Source organism: Prunus dulcis, chromosome 7 (assembly GCF_902201215.1).
Source record: "Prunus dulcis chromosome 7, ALMONDv2, whole genome shotgun sequence".
NCBI lineage: Eukaryota > Viridiplantae > Streptophyta > Magnoliopsida > Rosales > Rosaceae > Prunus > Prunus dulcis.
In genome coordinates, this window is record NC_047656.1 from 20,771,790 (window position 1) to 20,798,162 (window position 26,373).

The 26,373-nt window shown below is 38.5% G+C and overlaps 6 protein-coding genes across 7 annotated transcripts; 4 read left to right on the forward strand and 2 right to left on the reverse strand.

The window, feature by feature from the left end:
• Positions 1-509: 509 nt before the first annotated feature.
• LOC117633827 (probable WRKY transcription factor 32) lies at positions 510-4,970 on the forward strand. Its single transcript, XM_034367631.1, has 5 exons — positions 510-900; positions 1,038-1,087; positions 2,362-3,158; positions 3,274-3,432; positions 4,317-4,970. Exons 1-5 carry the CDS (start codon positions 663-665, stop codon positions 4,672-4,674), a joined length of 1,602 nt encoding a protein of 533 aa, XP_034223522.1. The 5' UTR covers positions 510-662; the 3' UTR covers positions 4,675-4,970.
• A 635-nt stretch (positions 4,971-5,605) lies between these two features.
• Positions 5,606-9,907, reverse strand: LOC117633828 (probable GMP synthase [glutamine-hydrolyzing]). The gene is made up of 5 exons (XM_034367632.1): positions 8,364-9,907; positions 7,383-7,440; positions 7,195-7,278; positions 6,898-7,039; positions 5,606-6,220 (listed from the first exon to the last, which is right to left on the reverse strand). The coding sequence occupies exons 1-5, from the start codon at positions 8,845-8,847 to the stop codon at positions 5,852-5,854; spliced, it is 1,137 nt and encodes a 378-aa protein (XP_034223523.1). The 5' UTR covers positions 8,848-9,907; the 3' UTR covers positions 5,606-5,851.
• Positions 9,908-10,855: 948 nt separating this feature from the next.
• On the reverse strand, positions 10,856-13,184 carry LOC117633459 (26S proteasome non-ATPase regulatory subunit 9). Its single transcript, XM_034367080.1, has 5 exons — positions 12,930-13,184; positions 12,757-12,817; positions 12,396-12,500; positions 11,732-12,074; positions 10,856-11,182 (listed from the first exon to the last, which is right to left on the reverse strand). Exons 1-5 carry the CDS (start codon positions 13,068-13,070, stop codon positions 11,161-11,163), a joined length of 672 nt encoding a protein of 223 aa, XP_034222971.1. The 5' UTR covers positions 13,071-13,184; the 3' UTR covers positions 10,856-11,160.
• Positions 13,185-13,397: 213 nt separating this feature from the next.
• Positions 13,398-18,230, forward strand: LOC117633457 (leucine aminopeptidase 1-like). Of its 2 annotated transcripts, none has more exons than XM_034367077.1 (10): positions 13,398-13,689; positions 14,132-14,540; positions 14,642-14,836; positions 15,061-15,286; positions 15,703-15,829; positions 15,978-16,073; positions 16,367-16,444; positions 16,919-16,979; positions 17,301-17,488; positions 17,612-18,230. In XM_034367077.1, exons 1-10 carry the CDS (start codon positions 13,474-13,476, stop codon positions 17,738-17,740), a joined length of 1,725 nt encoding a protein of 574 aa, XP_034222968.1. In that variant the 5' UTR covers positions 13,398-13,473; the 3' UTR covers positions 17,741-18,230. The 2 variants fall into 2 exon arrangements, with proteins under 2 accessions (XP_034222968.1, XP_034222969.1); XM_034367078.1 differs by having other exon boundaries at positions 13,432-13,689; positions 17,301-17,525; positions 17,564-17,634.
• A 402-nt stretch (positions 18,231-18,632) lies between these two features.
• Positions 18,633-21,893, forward strand: LOC117633458. Its single transcript, XM_034367079.1, has 7 exons — positions 18,633-19,047; positions 19,415-19,456; positions 20,066-20,148; positions 20,254-20,355; positions 20,462-20,676; positions 21,216-21,310; positions 21,387-21,893. Exons 1-7 carry the CDS (start codon positions 18,906-18,908, stop codon positions 21,638-21,640), a joined length of 933 nt encoding a protein of 310 aa, XP_034222970.1. The 5' UTR covers positions 18,633-18,905; the 3' UTR covers positions 21,641-21,893.
• Positions 21,894-22,515: 622 nt separating this feature from the next.
• LOC117633456 (transmembrane 9 superfamily member 10) lies at positions 22,516-26,334 on the forward strand. The gene is made up of 7 exons (XM_034367075.1): positions 22,516-22,958; positions 23,655-23,819; positions 23,916-24,025; positions 24,114-24,222; positions 24,332-24,444; positions 24,553-24,703; positions 24,813-26,334. Exons 1-7 carry the CDS (start codon positions 22,848-22,850, stop codon positions 25,968-25,970), a joined length of 1,917 nt encoding a protein of 638 aa, XP_034222966.1. The 5' UTR covers positions 22,516-22,847; the 3' UTR covers positions 25,971-26,334.
• The last annotated feature ends 39 nt before the right edge of the window (positions 26,335-26,373 follow it).

Sequence of the window (26,373 nt, forward strand, 5' to 3'; positions counted from 1 at the left end):
TGAATTTATTTTTGGGAGATCACGAATTCAAATCTTAAGATTTCACATGAATTCAAATCTTGAGTGTTCACATGAATTCAAATTTTTGAAAAAATAATTGTTATATAAAAAAGAATAAGGTTGTAAATGATATGAAATAATGTTGATAAATAAAATATTGTCATACAAATTGAGGCTAAAAATTAAAAGCAAAATTCGAGGTTGAACTCCTAAAGTGATGAGCCAATAAATAAGGGAAGAGAATGAGTAGAATATCACTTTAGGTGCTTATAACATCTGACTAAATTAATACAAGATTTTTATTTAAACACGCAAATTACAGAAAATGGGTCACTATGTCCGAGTCCAAACGGCGGCCGAAAGGAAACCGTCAAGTCAACAAAACAACGGTGATCCCCGCATCTGATGTAACGCAGATATTAACGGCTTCGGTTACACCGTCATAAAGACCACCTGAGTCAACGCCAGTCAAAGACACATATATCCCCACAACATCTCTCACCGTCTCTCTCTCTCTCACTCCTCTTAATCTATAAGCCGGTACACAGAATCCAAAACATTTTTCGGTTCCGGTCTCATTTTCGGGGTCGATTTTGGACACTATAAAAGTCACAGTACCAACAGTTGCGAAAAACTTTACTCTCTTAGAGTGACAATCGGCCATGGCTGAGCACGAGAGCTTCGATGCTCTCCAAGTAGAAAAGCTAAAGCCAAACGAACAAGAACAAGAAGAAGATGAAGAAGGCGATGAAGATGAAGACGAGGACGAAGAAGGAAAGCGACTCGGTGAAATTCAGCTGAGCGAGTTACAGAACTCTGCACCAGAGTCAAGAGAGATGCAATTAGAAACCCTAGCTGTGCCTTCTACGCTGGAATTATCAGAGAACGATCAGTGTGCAGGTAAGCTTTGTTCTTCGGAAACGGTGTGTTAGTTTTTGGAAGAAAAAAAAATGTTTTTTTGTTTTTATATTTTATATAGCTTTAGTGCTTGGTGGGATTATAGTGAACGGTGTGATCTTGTGTGGTTGATCCCACAGGTTTTCAGGTTAACTCCACGTCACAGTCGATTGATGGAGCTCAATTACAGGTTAGAAGCTCATTCACATCCAATTTCTGAACTTTTGATCTTTGGCTGAGTGAATTGTGAGCACTTTTATTTGCGTGATATTACTGATTCTTTTGTGAATTTCTGTTTGCTTGACTTTTGTTTTTTGGGCCGGAGTGAGGGGGGACGTATAAATATATCACGAATTGGGAGAGAAGTCATGTGTGCAAGGGTGCTGGTGGAAATTGTTTTCATTCTTGCAGTTTTTTGTTTATGAATTTTCCTTGGAATTGAAATCTATGAGTGCCTTCTCATGGGGACAGAGCAAAAATGTTTGTTAAAGTTCTTGTTTGAGGGTTGAAATCATGAATCCGAAATCCTTGTGATTATAGCCTCGCAGTTTTTGTGAAGCCCTCTAGGTACAAAGTAGGGAGAGAGCCACAAGTGAAGAGGAGTGTCAGGTTGCAAAATAATTCTTAGCCTGTATCGCTTTTGGAGTAGTGATAACCAAAGTAAAATCTTTTCCTCTTTCCTTTTGAACTTATGTGTCAAAAAGGAAAAAAATAAAAAAATAAAGAGATATTATCTCACATACTGTTTGCTTTCTGGAGAGGTGGATTATATGTCAAAATGAAGAGAATGTTTTAGTAATAGGAAAGAAAGTCATAGAAGAGACAGTAAGAAGCATAAAATCTGCATTAATGAAAGCTAGTACTTAGCTATTAATCACTCGAAAGAGGCAACCTTGTCAGCTAAAGTGTCCACTTTCAAGGTTTCTGGTTCTTGGACTTGTAATAAAACAAGTCCAACATGGAAAGAAAATTCACTTTAATACAACACCCCAGGTACCCTACATCATATGTGGGATGAGATCCTACGACAGGCAATATTAAACTCAAACGCAACAATTCAAAAAAAGTATCATTTTTCAGAGGATTGGCTGGAAGTTAGAAAACTTGACCACTTAGTGATCAGATAATATCAGAAGACAAAATGATTGGATTTTATGACTGATGGAACAGGCCAATACATTTAACAATAAAAACTTTCAGTCTATATGTGTGAGGAACAGGCCAACTTAATTGACCTTACATCATGTCATTTAGACCTCTTACAGCCTAACTTGAGGAGCGGGTCTTCCTTATGACAAATTCTAGATGCACATTCATGCCAATCTGAATGGGTCTTGGATGCATCTTGTATCACATAATTTGAATCATGTGCAACTCCAGAATGTTATACCTCTCATTATCATAAGTCAAATATCTGGTTCCTTGTGTTTCACTTGTATAATTATTTTCCTTGTTCTCTCTCAGGAGCAACTTGGGGTGAGCCACCAAGAAATTTTGGCAATTGTAACACACCAGGATGCTCAGATGCAGACACAAAGTCCGGTTCAGTTGGCTGTTTATCCAACTCCGTTGTCAGAACTATCACCAACTTCTGTTACACAATCCATTCAGACTCAGACACAAAGTCCGCTTCAGTTGACTGTTTATCCAACTCCGTTGTCAGAACTATCACCAACTTCTGTTACGCAATCCATTTCATCTGCTCCCAGCCCGATTCTGCTAGAACAAAAACTGCCACCAGAAAAGGTTAATACTTTATGTACACCAGAGGTGGACAAGCAAAATTCTTCTGACCATAAATTTATATCTTCTGTTGCTCTGGTGAAGACATCTGCTTCTGATGGTTACAACTGGAGAAAATATGGTCAGAAGCAAGTGAAGAGTCCTCAAGGTTCTCGAAGTTATTATAGGTGCACATATTCTGAGTGTTATGCCAAGAAGATTGAATGCTGTGACCACTCGGGCTATGTTACAGAGATTGTTTACAAAAGCCAACATACTCATGAGCCCCCTCGAAAAAGTAACTGCACAAAGGAAAGTAAACTTGCATTATCTGCTGAGTGTGTAAGGAATAGTGTTACAGAACATCCCTGCAGAACAGTTAATGATTCAGAGCCGTCCACATCCTCAAAAGAACGTATTCAAGAAACACCCTCAATTCCTGAAAGAAAGCGGCAAAGCCCAAGTGACTCTGATGGTAATGGTGATGTTAAGATCAAGGAGGAGCATGGTGATGGTGATGAACCAGAACCCAAACGAAGGCAAGTTTACTTGTAGCTTTTGTTTCCTCTTCTCATGCTGTATTTTGTAACATACTTGATCAAAGGAGTAGAAATTTACCTGGTTTTCATATACTCTCTGCTTATTGATAACCAGAGTGAAGAAAAGCAACTTAGAGTATTCAACTTCTCTCCTAAAACCTGGCAAGAAACCTAAATTTGTTGTGCATGCGGCGGGGGATGTTGGAATATCAGGTGATGGATACAGATGGCGCAAATACGGACAGAAGATGGTGAAAGGAAATCCGCATCCCAGGTATGCCCATTTCCTTCATATTTTTTTCTTTGTAGCTTGATATATTGACCTAATTAATCAGCATCTGGGGTTCAGATTCAGTATTTTATGTTGTTAAAAGATGTTGGGCTTATGTTCTCTTTACATAAACTTCATCCCTGCCTTTGTGCTAGACTTATCTACTTTAAAACTTCATAGTGCGCTTAATTTTTGAAAGATGCAATTGGACGAACTGGAAATTTCAATGATGCAGAGCCTCGGTTATGAATTTTCAAAAGAACAACTTAAATGTTCCAATTTGCTTTTGATTCTTAAGCAATGTTAACTGTTTCCATTTTCATTCATTTGCGCTTGCAAGATGCAAGCACAGCAGAAATGACATTGACCAAAGAATGCCTTTTACTCGTTTTGTATTTTGTCTGGTGGCATCTATAATCAAATGAAGCTTTTGATATAATATCTGCCAGTTGTTTAGAGTATCAATTGACAAGAAATAGAAAGTGAATGGAATTGATGCAGAGTGTTTAGAGAGCGTTATTGTTTATTATTGTTAATCATGACATATGAACCTCTCCCTTTGGTTGTAATTTGTCTCTTTGGTATTATGTATCTGGGGATATGAATATTAAGCTATTCGTAGCTTTAAGTCAGAAAGTGTCTTTTCTCTACACAGTAATCTTGAGCTGCAGAATTGCCAGCAAAATGGTTATCGACAGTTTCAAATGATGCAAATAATAGAGAATAATTGTTGGGTATGCTATGCATGCAGTTGCCTTTAGACTTAAAAAAGTTTGCATATTGCATAAATCTCCGTTGCTTATCATGTGAGCTGTTGAAACCCCACTTAGGAACTACTACATGTTTTCCTTTCCTTATGTTTTGATAATTGTATTTAAATTTTTTAGGAACTACTACAGATGCACTTCTGCTGGGTGTCCAGTCCGGAAGCACATTGAAACAGCCATAGATAACACAAGTGCTGTGATTATAACATACAAGGGGATACATGACCATGACATGCCTGTTCCAAAGAAACGACATGGCCCTCCGAGTGCTCCTCTTGTTGCTGCCGCTGCTCCTGCTTCCATGAACAATTTGCATATCAAGAAGACTGATACACACCAAAACCAGATTTCTTCAACCCAGTGGTCAGTGGACACCGGGGGAGAATTGACTGGTGAGGCCTTGGACCTTGGAGGCGAGAAGGCAATGGAATCAGCTCGAACTCTTTTGAGCATTGGATTTGAAATCAAGCCTTGCTGAAAGTTCCTTAGCTGGCCCAAGTACTGATAAAGACCATCATCGACGGGCCTTAGAAAAGCAAGCAGTGTATCTATATAAAATTTGATAAGTTATCACATTGGCAGGTTTGATTTTTTTTTTTTTTTTTTTTTTGATTTTGTTGTGGGTCTCTTTCACCTTTCAGCTGTAGTCTTATAGTTCACAGTTGTGTAGATTTGGTATTTGTACACCTTTGCATATCTTGTGTTGAATAGGTTAATTGCAGTGAAACAGTATAGAAATGGGTGGCATTCTTTTCCTCCTGATGTTTGCAGTTATTTCTTTCAGATCAAGTAGATAAAGCAAAATTTAAATGGTCAATTTACTTTGGTTAGAAAACTTGAATAGATTTGAGAGAAGTTTCTCTCTTCTGGAAAAGTTGGGATTGTGCTGTTGCTAACAGTACACAAGTCTCCAAGACAATCCATCAGTCGTTATCTCAATCAACCCACCTTGGCTGGATTGGACAAAATAAAATGCTTGAGGCAGAAGGCAGAGGGTTTCCTAGGCAATAGTCAGCAATTAAATTCACGCTTGAAAGAGTGGTGGCCCACATTTTTTGGTGAACTTGTTGAGGCAAGAGTGCAAACATGTCCATCAATCAACTAGCAGTTCCCCGTCGCCGGTCATATGGGGACAAAGACAGAGAGATATTGTGCTACACATCCTTCATTGTCAATTTGTCACCAAAATGACTCATCAGATGTAGAGTTGTAACTTGCAGTTGTCCAGTCCAGCACATTGCTTAAGGCATACCATCTGGGATATCAACCGGCCCCACCCCACAATTGTCAGGCAAAAGCTAAACCTAGAATGAATCAGATAGAGAAGCATTGCAGTGTTTTTTCTTCTCCTCTTTTTCTTCTTTTTAATGCCCAAATCTGGTTCTAAAGAGATTCTAATTACTAATATCTTAACTGTACAAAAAATTGTATATTAGTTTTTGAAAGGTCTCAAGACTAGAGAAGCCGCACCAACGGCACAATCACCAGTTTTCATTTTAATCCACTTCAGTAATCTACAGAGCGAGAATCCATAATGCTTCAGAATTCATTAATTACACACAAAACCCTCTTCACTACTACCCAATACAAGAGTAGCTCTGAATCAGTCAATGTGGCAAACTGATGATTGAAACCGGCTGACCAAGGCATTTTCTTTACAAGTCTGAGGAGAAACTCAATTCATCCATGGCAACAGATAAGTCCGATTCTATCCCATTTTCTGTTTTCTTTTCAGCCTCATCCTTGATTCCATACTCTTCCTTCCCTTCCGCTGCGTTTAGGCACTCTTGAAATCTGAAGCAACTAACGAGATGGTCATTTGTAATTCCAGCGACCTGCATGAAAGAATAAATAACAGTTGGCCCCACACTTCGAAATCCCCTTCTCATGAGGTCTTTGCTTATCACATCTGCTTTTGGAGTTTTTGCCGGAACCTGCCGAGGATACCGGAATCTGCTAACTATAGGCTTGTTATTCACAAAGCTCCAAATATACTTGTCAAAAGATCCAAACTCTTCTATGACCTGGCATCAGCAAAACCTGCAAAAAGTTAGTGGCAACGATAATCATAGCAATTAAAAAATGTGCAATCATGGATACAGTAAAAGGGTTATTGGATAGTGGTTAATGGTTGGAAATTATCAAGTCAAATACGTGATTCAGGATTAAGTAATGAAGCAAGCTGGCATGTTGAAGAAAGGGAATAATTAGGTTGCATGAGCAATTCTTGAGGTAAGATAGAAGGTCAGGCTGCTCTATGGATGATAGAATTACAATTTGCCCTATATGTGTGATACAAATTACAGAGAGGTGAGGACCACCATTCAACTACTTTTTTCACCTAACCTACCTGATCAAATGATCACTAAGCACCCATTATATGCCATTTAATTGCTTGCACAAACAAGAGAAAACAGGTGGTCCCCAGTTTATTTGTGTAAAATTGAGTGAATGAGGCTATTTTGTTTGTAGAAAGTGATGCATAAAATAATTCCACTAGTACAATTATACTAACAACGTGCCACATTAGTTTTGGCTAAAATTAGGTATCATTGAAAAAGTACATTATACTGGATGCTTACATGCATACGGTTTCTTAGTACTTCCCATATATGAGCTAGTAGTAATTTACTAAGTCTGCACATGTGTGCTTCTTCTGCTAGTCAATCTCATACAACTGGAGGAGGAAATGAACATTTACCTTGGTCATTTGACGTGCATTCTCAATAATAGCACGCAACTTTAGTTCCGACAATAGGGAACTTGCATTGCTTCCGGGTGCTATTAGCTTCTTCTCATTCAACTTTGAGACGGCAACGGGATCAAAGTCTGCAAACACTTCCCTGCAAAAAGAAGCTTGTCAATTAATCACATAGAGTGGAAAGGCCATGCAACAGGGAAGGGGCCATCACTAAAAGGCCCCAACCTCTTTATACAGAACATAATTTAGGGTAAGTCGGTTGCTATTTAAAAAAGAGAACCTTCACAGAAACAGTACCTAAAGATGTGCTTTTTGCTTAGAATGGCAGGCCATGAAAGTTCAGCCAAAGCACCAGATAAGACAAGAAGCTCAAACAGTTTCCTGTATGTGGTCAAGCAGATCAGGAAAATGACTGTGAAGTAGAGTTTTATAAAGTAATCTTCATTTCAGTCAACATAGATGCAAAAAGTGTTGCTATGACATACTTGTCATCATGTACTGGAAGCCCCCATTCTTCATCATGAAAAGCAGCATAACATGGATCTGCTTACAACATATCAATCTCGATCAGAATATAAATCTATGAAAGAAGAATATCAAGTCATGTAGAAAATTATATTTGGTTCAACTATCCAAGATGTTTCTCTGGCTAAGATACATGTAGTTCTACTTCCACAAGACTTTGCATGGTTATAAGGCTAGCACCCATCAAAAGAAAGAAACCCCTCCACCCTCTCCCTAAATGGAAATGAAAATCTTTCAAATTGTTGCCTTCTGGAGTTATATATCCGTTTTCTATCATCCATGACCCAAACAAGTGTGCAATAAATTATTCATAACAAATTGACAATGAGACAAAATCAATATAATGGCAAAGGGCCGAGTGTAGAATTTCCTGCTTGGACATCAGAAGAACAGTGCATTTATACTCATTTGTTGACTTATACAACAGCTTTGAGGAGAGTAAGTTCTAATCCAATTAAGCCTTAAACATGACTAGTTCCATCAGCAGCGTATTTGAAATTGCCTGTTAAACCCTAATGAGAACCTTATTCTCCCTTAACTTGAAGCTCTTCACTCAAAGGTACAGAATTCTTTGATTTTGTTGGGGAAATATGAACTGCAATGCTACTCATCTTGGTTTTGAACTGTCATTAACTTATGTCTTCATTGTCAAGTATATTATAGATTACGAGGGGCATGCGGTGTAAAAATTAATTTGCCTATACTCTGGTGAATTGTGAATTAAATCATGCCAGTCTACTGCTAGTCTGAAACGTGTCACAAGATAATCATATAACAATACCGGGAGGGGCATATATTCTACAAATCTTTATGGTACTTATTACCGGCAAAGAATATATCATGAGAATAATTATACGAAAGGCACATTACTAACTAGAAAGAAATAACCAATCGCTCCAGAAGCAAATATTTTCACCAGGATCAAAGAAATAAGAACGAACCAGTATTAGGCGTCACCCAAGCACACCTCTTCTTAGACTGCGAACCATCAGGAGGAGAGTCCAATCCACCATCAGAAACAACACTTCTTGGCTTCGAAACATACTGCTTCCTCCTACTGCCTGCACTATTCGACCTAGTCAGCCTACCAGTAGATGCTCTACTATGAAACGAATCCGTAGAGGCATCCGATGAACATGAAGCATTTAGTGAAAAATTTGAGTGCAATAACTGCTCGTGCCGACGAAGCACTGACGAAACACTGGGAGAATGCAGCTGAGGAGAGGTAGTTAGCATTGAAGATTGACGAGTTTTCTTCTCTTCAGCTGAGGCAACCTTCTCAGCCAATTTCTCAGCCTTTCTCAGTGGTTTTGAAACTGGTTTTCGTGCACTGAACGTCCCTGCCTTGTTCCCAGCAGGTCCAAGCACTGGCCTTGACTCTGAATCAGCCACATTGATAGACCTTACTCTCGGAGCTCCTGACATTAGTATCACTCCTTTGACTGAACACCAAATTCTCCAAGGATCTCAGCCTTTTTCCCCACTCAGAATCAAAAGAAAAATAAAATACACACTTCGAATTCAACCAGAATATGGGTTTGCCCGAGCAGCTAATATGATCCAACAAACCCTCAAATCATCAAAAACCCATCTAGAAAATTCAGTAAAACCCAGATTCTTCTTTTACTTTCAAAAGCTCAAACAACCAGGAAGACCCCCAGAGACCCAAAAGCATATGGATTTTACACTTCCACTATGCACATTCATTGACCTTGCTCTTCAAGTTCCCAAAACAGATCTCAACTTTGAGGGGAACTTTTCAACCACACGAGCCCCTCAAAGTTATACTCCTACCAACCCTTGGGTCCATTCACATTCAAAATTCACCAAGCCAATACTCAACCCCTTCGAAACACCACCTTGCAGAAACCACTAAAACCCCCATTTTTCCAATGCCCAGACTCTAACTTGCCCAAAACCCCTAAGAAAGTCAAGACCCACTCAGAATTCCACAGAAAATAAGTGAAAGAAAAATAGCTTAACCTTTAGGTACCAAAAAACTAGGGCTTTACATACACAGCTCGACTAATTCCCCAAAAAAGATAAATGAGCTTTCAAAGCGCCTCGAAACCCAGAGATTCCCATTCTGCACTTTCGTGGAAAACAGAGCGACTGAAAATATCTAAAAGAGAGAAAAGCAGAGGTTTTTCAAACGAACTGTGTCGTTCGCTCACTACAGCACATGGAAAGAGTAAAGCTGACACAAAGGAAATGAACTCTTTGCAATTCCCATACTTTTTCCGAGAAAAATGACCCGAAGGAAAGTTTCCGAGAAAATGCGGGAAAGCGGGTTTTGTGAGAATTGAAGAGAAAATGGTTTCGATCTTAAGGAATTGAAATTTCTTTCCCTGAATTTGGACAGAGGGAGACAGAATGAGCAGAAGACAGAGAGAGAGAGTGAAAGGTTGTCCTGTTTTATTTATCGCGGGGTGACCTAGAGAGCCGGTGTGAAGTTACATTTTTACCGGCTGTAGCCCGGTTATTTTTGATTGCCTGCCGCGCTGCACACCAAAGTAGAACATTTCAGCTCTTGTGATTTGAAGAAAAAGATTATGAAATTAAACCATTTCTTATATTAAATAAAACACTTGACATTCAAAACGTTGAGTTTTGAGTTGGATGAAAATGTATTGTTATTCCACCTAAAACTAATATTTATTAGGGGGAAGCAGTAAGCAAGCAAAGCAATCATTGAATTTATTTATTTTTTTCTAAATACTACAAGGTGTCCCACATCTGAAGGGTAGGATTAATTCCAGGCTTGTCTCTGTCCACAAAGTGCTTCCAACGAATTTCGAACCTTTACCATTGAGGCACCAGGTAGATCTCCAGCTAGAGGCGGCAGTTTGCCAACCGCACTACATATTGTGGTTACAATCATTGAGTTTTTAACTGGATGAAAATGTAAAGTCCACAACGCTATAACACGTGTGATACCGCTTTCACGTATCATAGCATTATTGGATGGGGATAACAAACTTAATACTATTCCCGTTGCAGCTAATTTTTCTCCAAATTCGGGTGCATTTTACACAACAGGCTGAGGCTTTTACTGTTTAATCTGATCACATCAATGGACCACTGCGACTCTTCTGGTAGCCTTTCATGTCTCATTTGGCATGCAAACGCACAAAGACAAAAAGGATCTTAATTACTGCACTCCCTTTGTCTCTTTGCCTTCCAAACGATCCCATCTCATATGCTAATATCGGGCACCTAGCTATGCCTCAGTTTAGTTACAAGCCTGCATTTCGTTGAGTCTCTTATATATATCATTTTGACGCCATTGATGGATTACCTTGGTCTGGAAGCATTGCTAGTTTAATACTTCGACCAAATATTAAATTTTTTTTTTTTAAAAAGCAACTTGGTTAGCATGCGATTCGATCCACAAATATGGACTCGTTTAATAATGTCCACCAGACGGAGATCATCAGATCAGCTTCAGCTCCTGTGAGAGCTGTTCCGATTGACTAAACCTAAGGTGATTACAACATAAATGTAGAAAACGAGAAACAACAACGACATGGGAGCGCAAACGTAGTCTTCAAGACTCAGATAGAAATCCCATGTGTTTCTCATCCAACATTCGCAAAAATAAAGCAAATAATCTCAGGATCTCAGTGTATTTATAATAAAATGCCCAACGTTTTGGAATTTGACATTATCAAGAGCAACAACTAAACTGTCTTGACTTGAATCTTCTGGTGGCTTGTGAAGAACTGGAAAACCAACTGCTCACAGGATCCGGAAATGGCAACTGCAAGTACCCACATAAACCAGCAGTAAGTGACATAAAATACTATGCACTGTTAAAAGATGAAAAAGAACAAAAGAGGTGGGTTGAGCATGTGTTATTTTGATTAGCATGGGAAGCTTTAGGCTGGGGACAAAAGGAAAACAGAATCTCAGACCATTTCTCACCAACCAAACTTGACAAACTATCTACCTTCTATATTTTTTTTCCTTCTTCATTCTTACCAAGAATATGATGGCATATAGGTTTTCTATAATATCATTCTAGGTTGGATGTTAGACTCAGAAGAAAGATTAAGAGTAATTCAATGTAAGTTGACGAATAATGGCAATTTACTGCAAAAAGCTATCAAATATGTATTCTGGTTAAAATCACGTTCTTCCTTCAAGCACATATCCATTGAAAGATGGACATCACAGAAGTTTAAACTTATCCCTGGTATCTTATGACCCTCAAAGGCACTGTTAAGAAATTTTAACAAATGCCCTAACAAAGGAATTATAACAATTAGTTAATTCATCAAAAAAGAAAAAGAAAAGAAATAAGTCATACCCCAGCAGACCCCTGCCTTGCCATGTTCTAGGTGTCACCGTTAAGTTGACTTGAGCACCTTGCCTTACAAGTATTACAGGTATCCCATGGCCCTGATTAGTTTGAGCCTCAGAAGCAAGTCTCTGCAGCAAATTATCACCAATTTCCACATTGCCGAATTTAACAATCTGATCTCCAAGCTGTAAACCATCTTCTCCTGCTGGCGATGCATCAGCTATCTCATCAACCAACGCAAAGGGTACTCTCACAATCACGTCCACATCCATGGCATTGGTAGAATCACTATGAACATTAGTTGAGGATGCAGATGCAACAACGTCGACAACTGATGCGCTTTGGTCATCTGACATCTCATCATTACCAGAAAAATTAGACAAAAATGCAGTTTTCACATATCTTGATACACAGTATAATCAATATTTAGCTACCAGCTCCAGCTTGTAATAATAAAATTTAATGCTAAACTTAAAAATAAGAAATGTGTATGCATCACTGAACGCCAATGAATCTCAAACTTCTCACCATGCACAGGGACCCACACAGACCCTCAATACATTTCAAATCCGACAACAGATAAAACCATAGACAATTTTTCCTTTCCTACCCGATTCTCCCAATAAATCTATAGGTATGATAATATGCATTGCAGGTTCCAACCACCTACCTGAATCTCTGAGGGATGATGATTTAGGAGCAAGCCTTGCTGAGTGCAGAACTTGTATATTTTCGTTCAGTTTCTCTGTAATCTCTTTGTGATCATTTCGCAATTCTGCAATTACAATAAAGACCACAAATAAAAATATGAGTATGAATTGGACAACTACTAACAAATACCCACATAAGCACCATTAGAAGCAGTAAACAAAGCTCCACAATCAATACACAACTGAAACTGAGCAGGGGTATGCAAAGCTCCACAATCTCAGTTTGTACCAAAATTCGCAGTGAAAGAATGCATTATTTATTGCGAATAATTTAATAAATGTAACTCAAAGCAAATACACGACTAAAATATTCTAGTATACCAGCAAGACGACGCCTTTCCGCTCGCACGGTTGGGATGTCAATATCGTGACGGGGAAAACCCTACAGATTAGAAGAAGAAAAGGAAACACCAAAAACCCTAAATCCCCAATTTTATTTATTAAAATAATGCCATATTAAAAAAGGAAAATAATAATATATAAAAAAGGTCGACCTCGGAGTCAAGGAGGTTGCCGGAGATTCCAGGGCCACCGGGTTGCGTAAGACGCTCGATGACGGCATTCATCTCCGCCTCTAGAGCACTCCTCTTCTCCATCAGACCCATCGACTCCGCTTTCAGATTCGTCCCCACCATTTTTCTTCTTTTTCTTTTCTTTTCTGTATTTTGGGTAATTTTACCAACGCTTTCTTCTTTCTTCTTTTCTCACTAGTCACTAGTACTAATACGAGACTGGAGGAGAGAGAAATCAGAAAGCAAAGCGATGCGGTTAAGGGTCGTTTGGGCGTAAATCAAAGAACGGTGCACGTGCATCTTTCTGGACTACTACAAGATGAGGATTGGGCTGGAGGTTGGATAAACCCCATGGGCTTCAGATAGGCCCATTGGACTCGGTGAACTATCTGAGCCCAAATAATAAACAAATAAATAAAGAAAATACCCTAAAAGTAAAAAAATGAAATTTAAAAACGTTGGCCCTGACTATTATTATCTAGACGCTGGCTCAATATAAATAAGCAGGACTCGCACCACTGGAAAAATGGTGGCTATTGTTGTGTCCCTGGCGTCTACGCTTATTGCTGTTACTTCACCTTCATATTCTTCCTCGTTCTTGACGAAATTACGGTCTTCCCCAAGTCTGCGACTATCTTTAGCAGTTACACCCCTGTGTTCTCGCAGAGGGAAGCTCATGGCTCACACTCTTGCTCGGGCCACTCTCGGCCTCACTTTCCCTTCTGGCCTTGACGCCCCAAAGGTCTATTTCTCGTCGCTTTTCTTCAAATTTCAGTATATCTATGTTCGCCACTGGAAGATTGTCATTTTGATTGTTGTTTGGGGTTACTTTATGAAAATTGATTTTTGGTATGTGAGTTCGTGACTACTTAGAGCTGTTGATTGTTGTTCTTGTTAGTTTTGATGAAATTTGATGGATTTGGTGGGCTTTTATATCTGTAAAGTTTCGATCTCTGTATATGCGGGGATTATATTTTTTTTGTTTACTTGATTGATTTTATGAGATCAAAGCAGTAAATGATTGATTTTTGTTTTTGGATTTTTGATTTTGTTGTATGGATCAAGTAATTATTTGGCTGTTATGTTTTATGAAAATTTGATTGATTATTATGGGTTAAATTGAGCAAGAACTTAAATTCTGTTGAACTGAAATATCACTTGTGTGTTTGTGTCAATTCCTGAAGATCTCTTTCGCTGCAAAAGACATCGATGTAACGGAATGGAAAGGAGACCTACTTGCAGTTGGCGTCACAGAGAAAGACTTGGCAAAAGATGAGAACTCCAAGTTTCAAAATTCAATCTTGAAGAATCTAGATTCCTGTTTGGGTGGTCTCTTGGCTGAAGCCTCTTCTGAGGAAGACTTCACAGGAAAGTCCGGCCAGTCAACAGTTGTAAGGCTTCCAGGTCTTGGGTCAAAGAGGATTGGCTTGTTTGGGCTTGGACAATCTGCTTCATCTACAGCAGCTTTCCGAGGTCTCGGGGAGGCTGCAGCAACAGCAGCAAAGGCTACTCAAGCAAGTGACCTTGCTATTGTGCTTGCCTCTCCCGAGGGGCTTTCTGCAAAATCTAACACAGCTTCTGCAATAGCATCTGGTACTTTGATCCATTATTCTTTTATTCTTAATTGGTATTTAGTTTTCTGATATGGTAATAGTTGTGCTAAACATGTTGAAAATGGCTTTGACTTGTTGTAGGAACTGTGCTGGGGATTTATGAAGATAGTAGGTATAAATCAGAGTCAAAGAAATCAGCTCTAAAATCTGTGGACATTCTTGGTCTTGGAACTGGACCTGAAGTAGAGAAGAAGCTCAAGTATGCCGAAGATGTTACTTCTGGAATAATTTTTGGGAAAGAACTAGTTAACTCACCCGCCAATGTTCTTACACCTGGTTTGTATGATCTAATTTCTTGCAGTTGTTATCCTTTAATGTCGCTTTTAGTTGTCAGGCACTTTCTGCATTTAGTTCATTAACCAAGAAAAAAATATTCTGTATTCTCCTTAGTGTTGCCATTTTCCTGGCCTATACTTGTAGTTTCCCATTTTGTTTCATCAGTCCATGTTCATCGAGGTATTTCCTATTGTTGACTGTAAGTGATGATTATTGTGTCTCAGGGAAACTTGCTGAAGAGGCCTCAAAGATTGCTTCCACGTACAGTGATGTTCTATCTGCAAAAATATTAAATGAAGAGCAATGCAAAGAACTGAAAATGGGTTCTTATTTGGCTGTTGCTGCAGCCTCAGCAAATCCTCCACATTTTATTCACTTGATTTACAAACCCCCGGGTGGACCTGCTAAGGTCAAATTAGGGTTGGTTGGTAAAGGGCTGACCTTTGACAGGTGATTGCAGATTATTTAGAATGAACTTCTTGTCCCTAGTTCTTTTTGCTCTTGCAAATATAGAACAGCTTTGCTTTAGATGCCTGTAAATTTTCGTGGTTACAATGTGTCTGTGGTAACGGGAGTGATGACTGAGTTTAATGGTTCATATCATCGTTGTATGATGTCTTTTAATTATCCAAGAATAAAGTGTTAAGCCAGTCTTTTGTACTCCTCTCATATTGTCTATACCATTTCTTTGAATGATTTATATTTCTCTCTTTCCTAATGCTATTGCTTCTCTCATTTCCAGGTCACACTGATGGAAGTGAGTTGGTGTTTATTTTGAAATAAAAAATGACAATACTCTTTTCTATATATCAACGTGTTGACACTAGTCTTTTATGGTTATTGATTTTATCTTTTTATGTTATCAGTGGTGGCTACAACATCAAGACAGGGCCTGGCTGTTCAATTGAACTCATGAAATTTGATATGGGAGGTTCCGCAGCTGTATTAGGTGCAGCAAAAGCCATTGGCCAAATCAAACCTCCTGGTGTAGAGGTGAGCCATTGCGTTTTCCATGTTTTGTTGTGGAGAAAGATGCACGATTGACCCATTTGTTACTTTTTAATCCTCAGGTTTCAGTTTTTTAGTGATTGAATTGGTGATGTACACCAGTATGGATCAATAATGGATCTTGTGTATGCAGGTTCATTTCATTGTTGCAGCTTGTGAGAATATGATAAGTGGAACAGGTGTGAGGCCTGGAGACATTGTGACGGCATCAAATGGAAAGACAATTGAGGTATGGTTTTTGTGGATGTCAGAAATGCACACCTTCTCAATGATGAGAGGTTAACTGACTAATTGGATCATAATTCTAAATGTGCTAAACATAACATGAAGGAATATATTACACATTATCTTCAAGGTGAGTAAATATTTTTTCAATTGACGAGATGTCTAATAGGCTCATTGGATCTTAATTCTAAAAGTGCTCCATAACATTAAGGATCATACATATATAATTTTGTATACTAAGCTGTGCATCCATGTTCTTATAAACTAAAGTTCTATTTGCTTCAATTTCCGTCACAGGTCAATAACACTGATGCTGAAGGTAGACTTACTCTGGCAGATGCATTGGTATATGCTTGTAACCAAGGTGTTGAGAAGGTATTACTGTGGTGATGCATCTTGGCTATGCATTTTGTATCTGTAATGTAGGTGTTAATTGTATCTTGTGTTAATTGGATTTAAAATTGTGAAATTCTAGCCAAAGTTAATTTTTTTACACTTTCCTGATGTTTGATATTGTTGAGGTTCCTTAATGTGCTCATTTGGCTTTACATAGGAAAAAGAGTTTAGCTTTTCACAGATTTTTCTTGCTGCAAATTAGGTGAATAATCTAATTACTGACTAGGATTCACTATAGTAAAATGGTAGTTCTGTTATATTCCACATTTTTCATTTCATTCTGCATTATATGTGTATTTTGTATTTGCGGCACATTGAATTTTAGGAAGAGCACATATGCACGCTGCTCTTTGTAATTAATTTATCATTAGAATTGTTTGATGCCTACATGCTGCTTAGATGTATAATACTGATTTCTGGTACTGCTAGTGCTAACACCATCATATTATGCAGATTGTTGACCTGGCAACCTTAACTGGTGCCTGCGTAGTTGCTCTTGGACCCTCAATAGCAGGTATATGCCTATTCTTTGAAGCAGTGTTATATTATTGAATGAATCAGGAAAATGTGATGATGCTTAGAGTGGGCTTCTAAGTGATGCTTATTGGAGTAAACTACGCATTAAAATGAAGTTAAATTGATAAAATAAATAAGATTCACATTACTGGTTCTGCACATAACAAGGTTTAAGCATCAAAGATTATGTTTGCAATCTCTTGTATCATTGTCATGGGGGCCCTTTAATTTGTATTTAATATGTTAATACGCTTTGAAACTCTTCTACAACTTGACGGATTGCTAATTGTTTATGCGATGTTAAATCTTTTCCTTCTAGGTGTCTTTACACCTAGTGATGACCTGGCAAAAGAGGTATTTGCAGCTTCGGAGCTCAGTGGGGAGAAATTTTGGAGGTTGCCATTGGAGGAGAGTTATTGGGAGTCGATGAAATCGGGAATAGCTGATATGGTCAACACGGGTGGTCGTCCAGGTGGTTCAATAAGTGCTGCTCTCTTCTTGAAACAGGTATATGATTTCATAATTTTATTGTCTCGGTTTGTGCCTGTTGTGTCACTTCCTTAGTTTGATCATGTTTGTGTTCTGTTGTGTCACTTCCTAATGATAACTTTTTCGACTATGCTTTTGTAGTTTGTTGATGAAAAGGTTGAGTGGATGCATATTGACATGGCTGGGCCTGTTTGGAGTGACAAGAAGCGCACTGCTACAGGGTTTGGTGTTTCCACTCTGGTGGAGTGGGTTCTGAAAAACTCTGCTTAGGTGGCTGAAGCCTGAAGCATCCATCGGGAGAAATATTACATCAGCATCACCAGCTGAGGGAACAGAGGCATTTTGATGGGGTTCCTTGGTGCCACAACTTCCGTTCATGAATAAAATGTGCAGGAAAAAAAATGGAAAGGTTATGGATTGGATCCAGGCATGATCTTTTTTCAGTTTTACTGAGATGGGTTGCAGCTCCTTGATATCTTTCTTGGAAGGGTGTATTTAATTTCACGGACTTTATGATTATTTGTTTTCCTGTCCCTAGAACACCCAAAAAAAAAAAAAAAAGGAAAAAAAAAAAGAAGAAAGCTTGGTGAGTAAAGATGTAATTTATTCCCCTTACCCTAGAATAAAAATGAAAAGAAGTGCTCTTGGTTACTTTTTGAAAGACAAGTTTTATTCCTGGACCATGATATTTGGTATAAAGCAGATCTCACGCCACTGCTAAAACAATGCATGTGTGCGGAAGTGTTGTGGGGGATTCTCATATTCCAAATGTCTCCCATCAACAACATATTGCTTTACAAAGTACAATGAAAATGAAATTATAGCGTTCTTATTTTTCTAAGCAAAGCCTGAAAAAGATGAGACTTAAAACTCTCGTCCTAAATATATGTAAGGTAAATTACTAAATAAGTGGCCATTGAAATGAAACTTAGAAGCCTGTGTTTTCCGAAACCTTATTAAAAGGAAAACTCCAACGTTTATCAAACTTTGCTCAATTTGAAATCTGCCATAATTTTTTTTTTTTCTGAATATAATTATAAACCCATAAAAAAATTGGAAAAATAAATAATTACCATGACTTGCTACTGGTTTGCTAGTTACTGAGCTTTACACGTGGTAGCAGGCATCGTGTTTTATGACCTGGTTACCAGCGGTCAAAACCCACTTTAAAACATTTGACAAAATCCTCTCGGTTCAGACATAATTGAATCTCTCTCTCTCTCTCTCTGCTTCTTCTTTTGCATTTTAATATTTGAGCTGCGTCATATCTTTCTCTGTTCGCAGAATCTGCTCCCTGAGCTTACAAGAATGGAATAGACCACCTAAACCTGCTAGCTTTCTTCTTTGTGGAAGTGGAAGTGGAAGTGGAACAATATTGTAGTGATCATGTAGGACACACAAGGGGCAGGAAGATATTTGCACCAGAAGGAACAAAATGAGTGTTTCTTTGACTGTGATGACCTTCAATCTTCATGAAGATCAGACGGAAGATAGTCCTTACTCATGGGAAAAGAGAAGGGATTTGTGTATAAGCGTCATTACTAGTTATTCTCCAATGATTCTATGTACCCAACAAGGTATCTTTGCCTCGGCTTTCATAGCTGCTGTTTGCGTATGGATCGTACTTTGTCGTTGTGATTTGCTTGGATTGGTCATCTGGGTCTCTTTTCATTTGTGTTTTGGAGGCGGGTTTTTGTTCTTTTAGGATTTACCTTAGTTTCACAGTTGACACATGAGTTATCTTATGTGGGTTGAAGGCTTCTTATTTTACTTGGTCATGTTCATTTTTCGCAGGATGATTGAATTGGGGAATATAATTGGTGTCTTGGATTACGTTTTTAATTGTTCAAAATGCCTGATTGTTATACTGTAATTTAGATGTTAATATAATATTTGGTATGTTTCTTGCTTCTGAATGTTTTTTTGTATCGGTTTCTGTTTCAGGAGTTAAATCACAATTGGATTATCTTCGCCAGTGTTTGCCAGGTAACTTGCTCTCCAATAAGTTAAATTTTCATTTCCCAAAGTTAGCATCTGTATATTTTTTTTTCATATGGCTGAGGAACGGGGGGTTTAGGCCTGCGCTTTAATGCAGTGTTTAAAAAATGACCAGATGACCGAACATTTTACTGCTGGCTTTCTTGAATGCATGCTTCAATTGATTGTTTCTCCTGGAGAGTGGTTCATAAGGCCTAAAGGTCATGTTTCTTTTTGCTTAATTAGGAAAAGGATTGCAATTTTTTTTTTTTGGTGAAGCTTCGCCTTATTTCACATTTATATAATGACCTCTTTCTTGACAGTTTGACAAGAGAGCGTTATTATTTATGTATTCTATGCACACACATAACGGTGTCAGCCAGTTTGTTTACTTATAAGTTATAACTTAACCATGCATAAAATGAAAAATGCTCGTCATTGTTAGTTCTATATTGTGTTGTTCATGTTCTCACAAACAAGATTATTTCAGTGTTTCACACTGATCCATTTTCAAGAACGGTTTGCTGGCATCCATTTGTCATTATCCGATCTCTCCTCATCGTTATCCTAAGCCTGAATTTTCCACTTCTGATTGGACTTTTGAATCTTATTCGATAGGTTATGATCAATTTGGAATATCAAGAAAAGGACCTCAAGACACTTCTGATGAACATTGCACCATCTTCTATGACAAGGAGAAGGTATAATTCCTTTTCTTGCGAGCTAGAATAACTTTCTACTGTTTTCATTTGTCAGAATAATTTGCAAAGTGGGACCTCTTTATGCCATTCCTTTATAAAATGAAGGTGGAGCTGCTTGAAGGTGGAACATTTTGGTTGTCTGAGTCACCTTCTGTGCCTGGAAGCATGTCATGGGGCTCCGTAGTTCCATGTATTGCAACATGGGTGATATCCTTACCATATTACTTTCTCAAACTTTAATAATCTTCACTAAGTGCTTTAACCTTTCTATGGAAGAGTGCTATATCATTTGTTTTCTTGACATGATGTCCACACATTTCAACTGAAAGGAGTTGAGCCACCTGGGTTTTCATTCCAGATAGTAAATACAAACATGGATGAGTTCAGTCCTCGTGCCCGTAGGCGAAGTGCTTTGCTCACATGGCAGCACATCGCATCCTTACCACCTAGCCTGCCAGTTGTATATTGTGGAGGATTCAACACACAAAAGGAATCAACAGCCGGGCGATTTCTTTTGGGGAGATCAAGGTTCCGTTAACATGAGGATATTCAACTGTTTTTAAATGCACCAGCTGTTAATTCCATATTTATTACAAGTTGCCATTTAAAATAATAATTAAGAGCCGATATGCATAGGAAACTAAAGAGTGTAAAGTAAACCATAAAAAAATAAAGGTTAGGGATTATGGAAAACAGATATGACACTTTGATGCTTTTGTGAGCTGCCATATTTTTGAAAGGAGCATACTTCATTTGCTACTCTAGTTAAAGTAGTACTTCATCATGGCAGAAATCTTAAGACACCTCATTCTATTGTCCTCTTTCTGATCCCCTCTCACTGTTGCAAACCCACTAGACCCGTTTTGTTTTTTTACCCCTGGCTTTATGTTTGGTGGATATGATTTTCATTAAGAATTGGTAGTACCAAATTCATCCTACTTAGATATATTGTGAGAAAAATTTATATGCTAGTCTCTTTCTGGTAGGAAACTCACCAGATAACTGGTGGCTTTTGTCTAAAATCTTTGTTCTTCTTTAGTAATTCTTTTCTCTTGGCTTGCCTGCAGAGAGCATGGTGCAGTTGGGGATATGAGGGATACATGGCCTAATGCCCGTGTGAGGAAAAATGTCTCTCTTATTCGCACTTTTCATGGATTTAAAGGTACCTACTACGCGACTGCTACTCTCAATGCTGCTCATTGAGCATGACCTAACTATATAGCACGTGATGCTATCAGGTGACAAACAAGGAGCTCTTGAATTCCTCAAGTTGATTTTCAGAGCCCTCTGCCTTTGTTGGGATCGCCAAACACAGGATCTGCACATAGATTGGATTCTTTTTAGAGGTAGATCTCTTATTCCTGTTCTGTGTGAAGTGGTGAATGATAACATTGATGGATATTATCCATCCTCCCACTATCCCATATTTGCTGAGTTTCTGCTTCCTCGTACTGTGAGAGTGCTTGACCCACCTGCTCGTGAAGAAATTTGATATGCATCTGTTTTGAACCACCACCTCCCTATTTTTCTGCTCTGAGCGTTGAATATCTTGTTCATAATTGATGGGATTTAAATAGTGTTATTCTATGCACAATTTTTTCAACTTTTAATTGTTATACAGAGATCTTCAATTTCCTCTAAGGTGCATCAAAAGAGGTTGTGGATGTAATTCATTTTCAAGTGTATGACCTTACGTACTATCGCTTTTACCCTCGAGTTTAATAGAATGGAATTTGATTTACTCCTAGTGGAGTCTTCTTTCTAAGCCTTTGTAAATGCTCATTGAACAATTCTTTAGGAAATGCCCTTGTGCCGCACTATGAATTGTTTGGACAGTGAGAAAATTCCCCCTCTTAGTTTTCGTTTAATGGAAAAAGCAAAGAAGTTTATTGCGGTGGGTTAAAATTAAGCAGGGTTAGTACCTGATATTTTACATTTCAAGCAAAGATCAGGTCAAGGTTGGTTCTTGCTTTTGGCTTCATCAAATTACATTATCAAAAGTTAAAACCATTTACAAAGCAACGTAGAATTTTAGGTTTTCATACAGAAACTTATACGCTTTGTTTACAAAAGAAGCAAAAATGAAAACTACAGAAGCTCCAAGGAGGTCAGAGTCTACTATTTAGGATTTATATTCGAAACATAGCGAATTATCAGTGAAATATGATAATAAAAATTAAACGTAAACAAAGTCTTTTGAAATGCCAATGATGTTAAAGAGTAGGGAATTAAACATAAGAAGTCAGCGCAGAACGACTTGAGTTACAAGAACTCAAACCAATGATTTTTTTGCCAACACTCAAAGTGCATCTTTTTAATTCACAAGCAATATGCAAAGAATAGAACTTTGACTAGGAGAGAGAGATAAGCACGTTGTTTATGAGAAAACTTGTAATCACCGTCAGTTCGTCAGTCCGTCTGTGAAGTCCAAGCCAATCTCCACCGCACATCAGAGCCACGCAACAGATCCAACGGCGATAACGAGATTTCAAATGGTCAGCCTCGTCTTGTAAATCCCCCAATTCCCAACCCAACCATTTGGAGCGCTGTCTCGTTCTTCTCGTGTTTTATAAGTAACAAAAAACCAACCACTGGGTGATACATTGATACAATCACACCAGCATACAGAGTCCCAGAGTCGGAGAGAGAGAGAGAGAGAGAGAAAGTGCAAGTGGATCTAGATCTTGTGCGAAGAAGCCATGGCGAGAGGACCTCTCGCTTTTCAGCTATGGATCTCTGTGTGTCTTTTGCTCTTCTTTCGTGCTCGCTGCTTCTATCTCCCTGGTGTTGCCCCTCAAGATTTTCAAAATGTAAGAATCTTTAACTCTCTATATGTAATGAACCTCTGTGTTTAATTAAATATATACCATGATGGTTTTTGGCGCTTGTTTCTTAGTTACACTCGGATCCATTTGAAGTTTAACGTTTGGGTGTTTACAATTTCGGGTCTTTTCGTGAAACCTTTTATAAATCTGCGATTTTATGACGCTGTTCATTGAGATCTAAGTTCAATTTGCTGCTTTTCTGTATGTTTTTGGCTTGGAACGTTGTTAATCTCTGTTGGTTTCTTATATTGCGTGAACTTTAGATTGACATATATGTTTTCGATTACAGCAATGCCAATATATAGATGCACATTTATAAGTACAGTCCTAATTTGTCAAAATTTTATTTTTCTGATTCGTTTAGTAAGTCTTGGAGCTTGTCTTGTCGTCCAAATGATAAAGGATATGCAATATTTGAGGAAAATAGAACGCTATGATGTGTTGAATAGCTTTGATAAACTGAAATATTTTCTCAATTTTGCAATTGGGAAAGAAACGATAGAGTATGGATATTAGTAACGAATAAAAGCGTTTGAAAGGAATCATTCAATGGACTTCCTTTTGTGTGATAGTAAGGAATTATGCTCACCTAGGATGACCACTGACTCTGGTGACCTGAAATTGTATGGATTATTTTAATCTTCAATTGTATTCATGCTGTTCGGACCTTCATATGTGCAGGGAGATCCATTGAATCCGAAAGTGAACAAAGTAACCTCTACAAAAACTCAACTTCCTTATTCATACTATTCCCTCCCATACTGTCGTCCAGAGCATATAGTTGACAGTGCAGAGAATCTTGGGGAAGTTCTTCGTGGTGATCGTATTGAAAACTCTCCTTACGAGGTAAAGTAGCTTTTAAAGAGTATTACTGTTATGCTTGTGTTGTCCTTCACTTTGGTTATTGACCTGCTAAGAATTTTATTTTATTTCTTGTTGCAGTTCAAAATGAGAGAACCCCAGATGTGCAATGTTGTATGTCATGTAACTCTTAATGCAAAAACTGCAAAGGAATTTAAGGAAAAGATAGATGATGAGTATCGGGTGAACATGTGAGGCACTAATTATGAAGATTATACATATGATGGTCCTCTGTGATAAAAAGTTGACTTCATTCTGATATTTTTTGTCAAATGACAGGATTCTGGATAATCTCCCTCTGGTTGTTCCTGTACCAAGGCCTGATCAGGAAAATTCCTTAGTGTATCAACATGGCTTTCATGTTGGTCTCAGAGGGCAATATGCTGGGGTAGCTGTTGGACCAATTAGCATTCTATATATGATCTTAATTCTTTTGGTGATGTTCTTATAGAAGAGTTCTGATTTTTCCTTTTTTTTTTCCCTTAAAACATGTACAGAACAAGGATGAAAAACATTTTATCAACAATCACTTAACATTTACAGTCAAGTATCATAAAGATCCAATGACAGAATCTGCCAGGATTGTGGGATTTGAGGTGAAACCATTCAGGTATGTATTTATGATTCTTTTCTATCATAGTCTAATTAGTTTGTTCTATTTTTTCTCTGCAATGCAAGTTCATACCTGTGTGATGATAGTGAATATTGATGAATGCAGTGTTAAGCATGAATATGAAGGTGAGTGGAGTAAGAAGACACGATTAACAACTTGTGATCCCCATGCAAAGCGCACAGTTACCAGCTCTGAATCTCCTCAGGAGGTTGAAGATAAAAAGGAAATTATATTCACCTACGATGTTGAGTTCCAGGTTGGTGACCTTGCCCATCCCTAAGAAAAGACTTCTTTGTTTGCCTTTTTGAGTTGGGTTTCAGACATCGCCCCTCTTTGATATTTTTGCCTTTTATTTAACCTTGTAGGAGAGCGATGTGAAGTGGGCATCTCGGTGGGACACATATCTTCTGATGGCTGATGATCAAATCCACTGGTTCTCAATTGTTAATTCTTTGATGATTGTTCTTTTCCTATCGGGCATGGTGGCTATGATCATGTTGCGGACACTTTACCGGGACATTTCCAAGTACAACCAACTAGAGACCCAAGAAGAAGCCCAAGAGGAGACGGGATGGAAACTGGTTCATGGTGATGTATTCAGACCTCCATCAAACTCAGATCTACTGTGTGTGTATGTTGGGACAGGTGTGCAGTTCTTTGGGATGATTCTTGTCACCATGCTCTTTGCAGTCCTTGGATTTCTATCCCCCTCAAACCGAGGTGGGTTGATGACTGTCATGCTCCTCCTCTGGGTCTTTATGGGTCTCTTTGCTGGGTACTCTTCAGCCCGTCTCTATAAGATGTTTAAGGGAACAGAATGGAAGAAAATCACTCTCAAAACAGCTTTCATGTTTCCTGCAACTGTCTTTGCCATTTTCTTTGTCTTAAATGCTCTTATCTGGGGAGAGAAATCCTCTGGGGCAGTGCCATTTGGAACCATGTTTGCTCTGGTATTCTTGTGGTTTGGCATTTCAGTTCCGCTTATATTCGTTGGTTCATATGTGGGATTTAGGAAGCCTGCAATTGAGGATCCTGTGAAAACCAACAAGATCCCTAGGCAGGTCCCGGAACAGGCATGGTACATGAATCCAGCCTTCTCTATCCTAATTGGAGGCATACTCCCATTTGGGGCCGTCTTTATTGAGCTCTTCTTCATCCTTACATCGATCTGGTTGCATCAATTCTATTACATATTTGGGTTCCTTTTCATCGTCTTCATTATCCTCATCATCACTTGTGCTGAGATCACAATTGTGCTATGCTACTTCCAGCTGTGTAGTGAAGACTACCTTTGGTGGTGGAGGTCATATTTGACCTCAGGCTCCTCCGCACTCTACCTTTTTCTCTACGCTGCCTTCTACTTCTTCACTAAGCTTGACATTAAGAAGCCAGTATCTGGAGCCTTATATTTCGGGTATATGCTGATTGCTTCTTATTCTTTCTTTGTGCTGACTGGTACTATCGGTTTCTATGCATGCTTCTGGTTTACTAGGCTCATCTATTCATCAGTGAAGATCGACTGATTAGTAGTCCTACTATGAATGCAACGGTTCATTTGTTCTGCACGAGTAAGCACGGAATTCACCTTGATGGTACTTGTAGAATGTCCTCGTGGAGCTACCAACTGGGTTCAATTTTGAATCTTGAGTCATAGAAATTCTTATTCTTAGCCTTTCTCTATACAGGTTCTTTGTCAGTTGTAGTTCTTTTTGTTTATTTGTTCTTATGTCTTATTTCTGTTCCATACGATAACACTTGAGAGAATTGTCAATCTTCCTGTCGTGAATGGCTCAATGCCTATTCTAGGAATGAAAATGGAATTCCTGTTGTACCTAACACTGCTACTGCTTCATTTGTTCTTTGTCGTGTCAAATATATCTTTGGAGATCTGAGGCCTACAGTGGCTAGTGGGTGCATGAAGGCTTT

Coding starts and splice junctions, on each gene's coding strand:
- LOC117633828 (XM_034367632.1), bottom strand. CDS start 8,847: ATGTCAGGAGCTCCGAGAGTAAGGTCTATCAATGTGGCTGATTCAGAG. Junction 7,441..8,363: donor TTGGGTGACGCCTAATACTG/GTTCGTTCTTAT, acceptor TGTTGTAAGCAG/ATCCATGTTATGCTGCTTTT. Junction 7,040..7,194: donor AGCAAAAAGCACATCTTTAG/GTACTGTTTCTG, acceptor TTCTTTTTGCAG/GGAAGTGTTTGCAGACTTTG.
- LOC117633456 (XM_034367075.1), top strand. CDS start 22,848: ATGGCGAGAGGACCTCTCGCTTTTCAGCTATGGATCTCTGTGTGTCTT. Junction 22,959..23,654: donor CCCCTCAAGATTTTCAAAAT/GTAAGAATCTTT, acceptor TCATATGTGCAG/GGAGATCCATTGAATCCGAA. Junction 24,445..24,552: donor TTTGAGGTGAAACCATTCAG/GTATGTATTTAT, acceptor TGATGAATGCAG/TGTTAAGCATGAATATGAAG.
- LOC117633458 (XM_034367079.1), top strand. CDS start 18,906: ATGAGTGTTTCTTTGACTGTGATGACCTTCAATCTTCATGAAGATCAG. Junction 19,048..19,414: donor GATTCTATGTACCCAACAAG/GTATCTTTGCCT, acceptor TTTCTGTTTCAG/GAGTTAAATCACAATTGGAT. Junction 21,311..21,386: donor CACTTTTCATGGATTTAAAG/GTACCTACTACG, acceptor TGATGCTATCAG/GTGACAAACAAGGAGCTCTT.
- LOC117633457 (XM_034367077.1), top strand. CDS start 13,474: ATGGTGGCTATTGTTGTGTCCCTGGCGTCTACGCTTATTGCTGTTACT. Junction 14,837..15,060: donor CGCCAATGTTCTTACACCTG/GTTTGTATGATC, acceptor ATTGTGTCTCAG/GGAAACTTGCTGAAGAGGCC. Junction 16,445..16,918: donor GTAACCAAGGTGTTGAGAAG/GTATTACTGTGG, acceptor CATATTATGCAG/ATTGTTGACCTGGCAACCTT.
- LOC117633827 (XM_034367631.1), top strand. CDS start 663: ATGGCTGAGCACGAGAGCTTCGATGCTCTCCAAGTAGAAAAGCTAAAG. Junction 901..1,037: donor AGAGAACGATCAGTGTGCAG/GTAAGCTTTGTT, acceptor TTGATCCCACAG/GTTTTCAGGTTAACTCCACG. Junction 3,433..4,316: donor AAAGGAAATCCGCATCCCAG/GTATGCCCATTT, acceptor TAAATTTTTTAG/GAACTACTACAGATGCACTT.
- LOC117633459 (XM_034367080.1), bottom strand. CDS start 13,070: ATGGTGGGGACGAATCTGAAAGCGGAGTCGATGGGTCTGATGGAGAAG. Junction 12,501..12,756: donor GGAAAGGCGTCGTCTTGCTG/GTATACTAGAAT, acceptor TTGTAATTGCAG/AATTGCGAAATGATCACAAA. Junction 12,075..12,395: donor ATCATCCCTCAGAGATTCAG/GTAGGTGGTTGG, acceptor ATGAGATGTCAG/ATGACCAAAGCGCATCAGTT.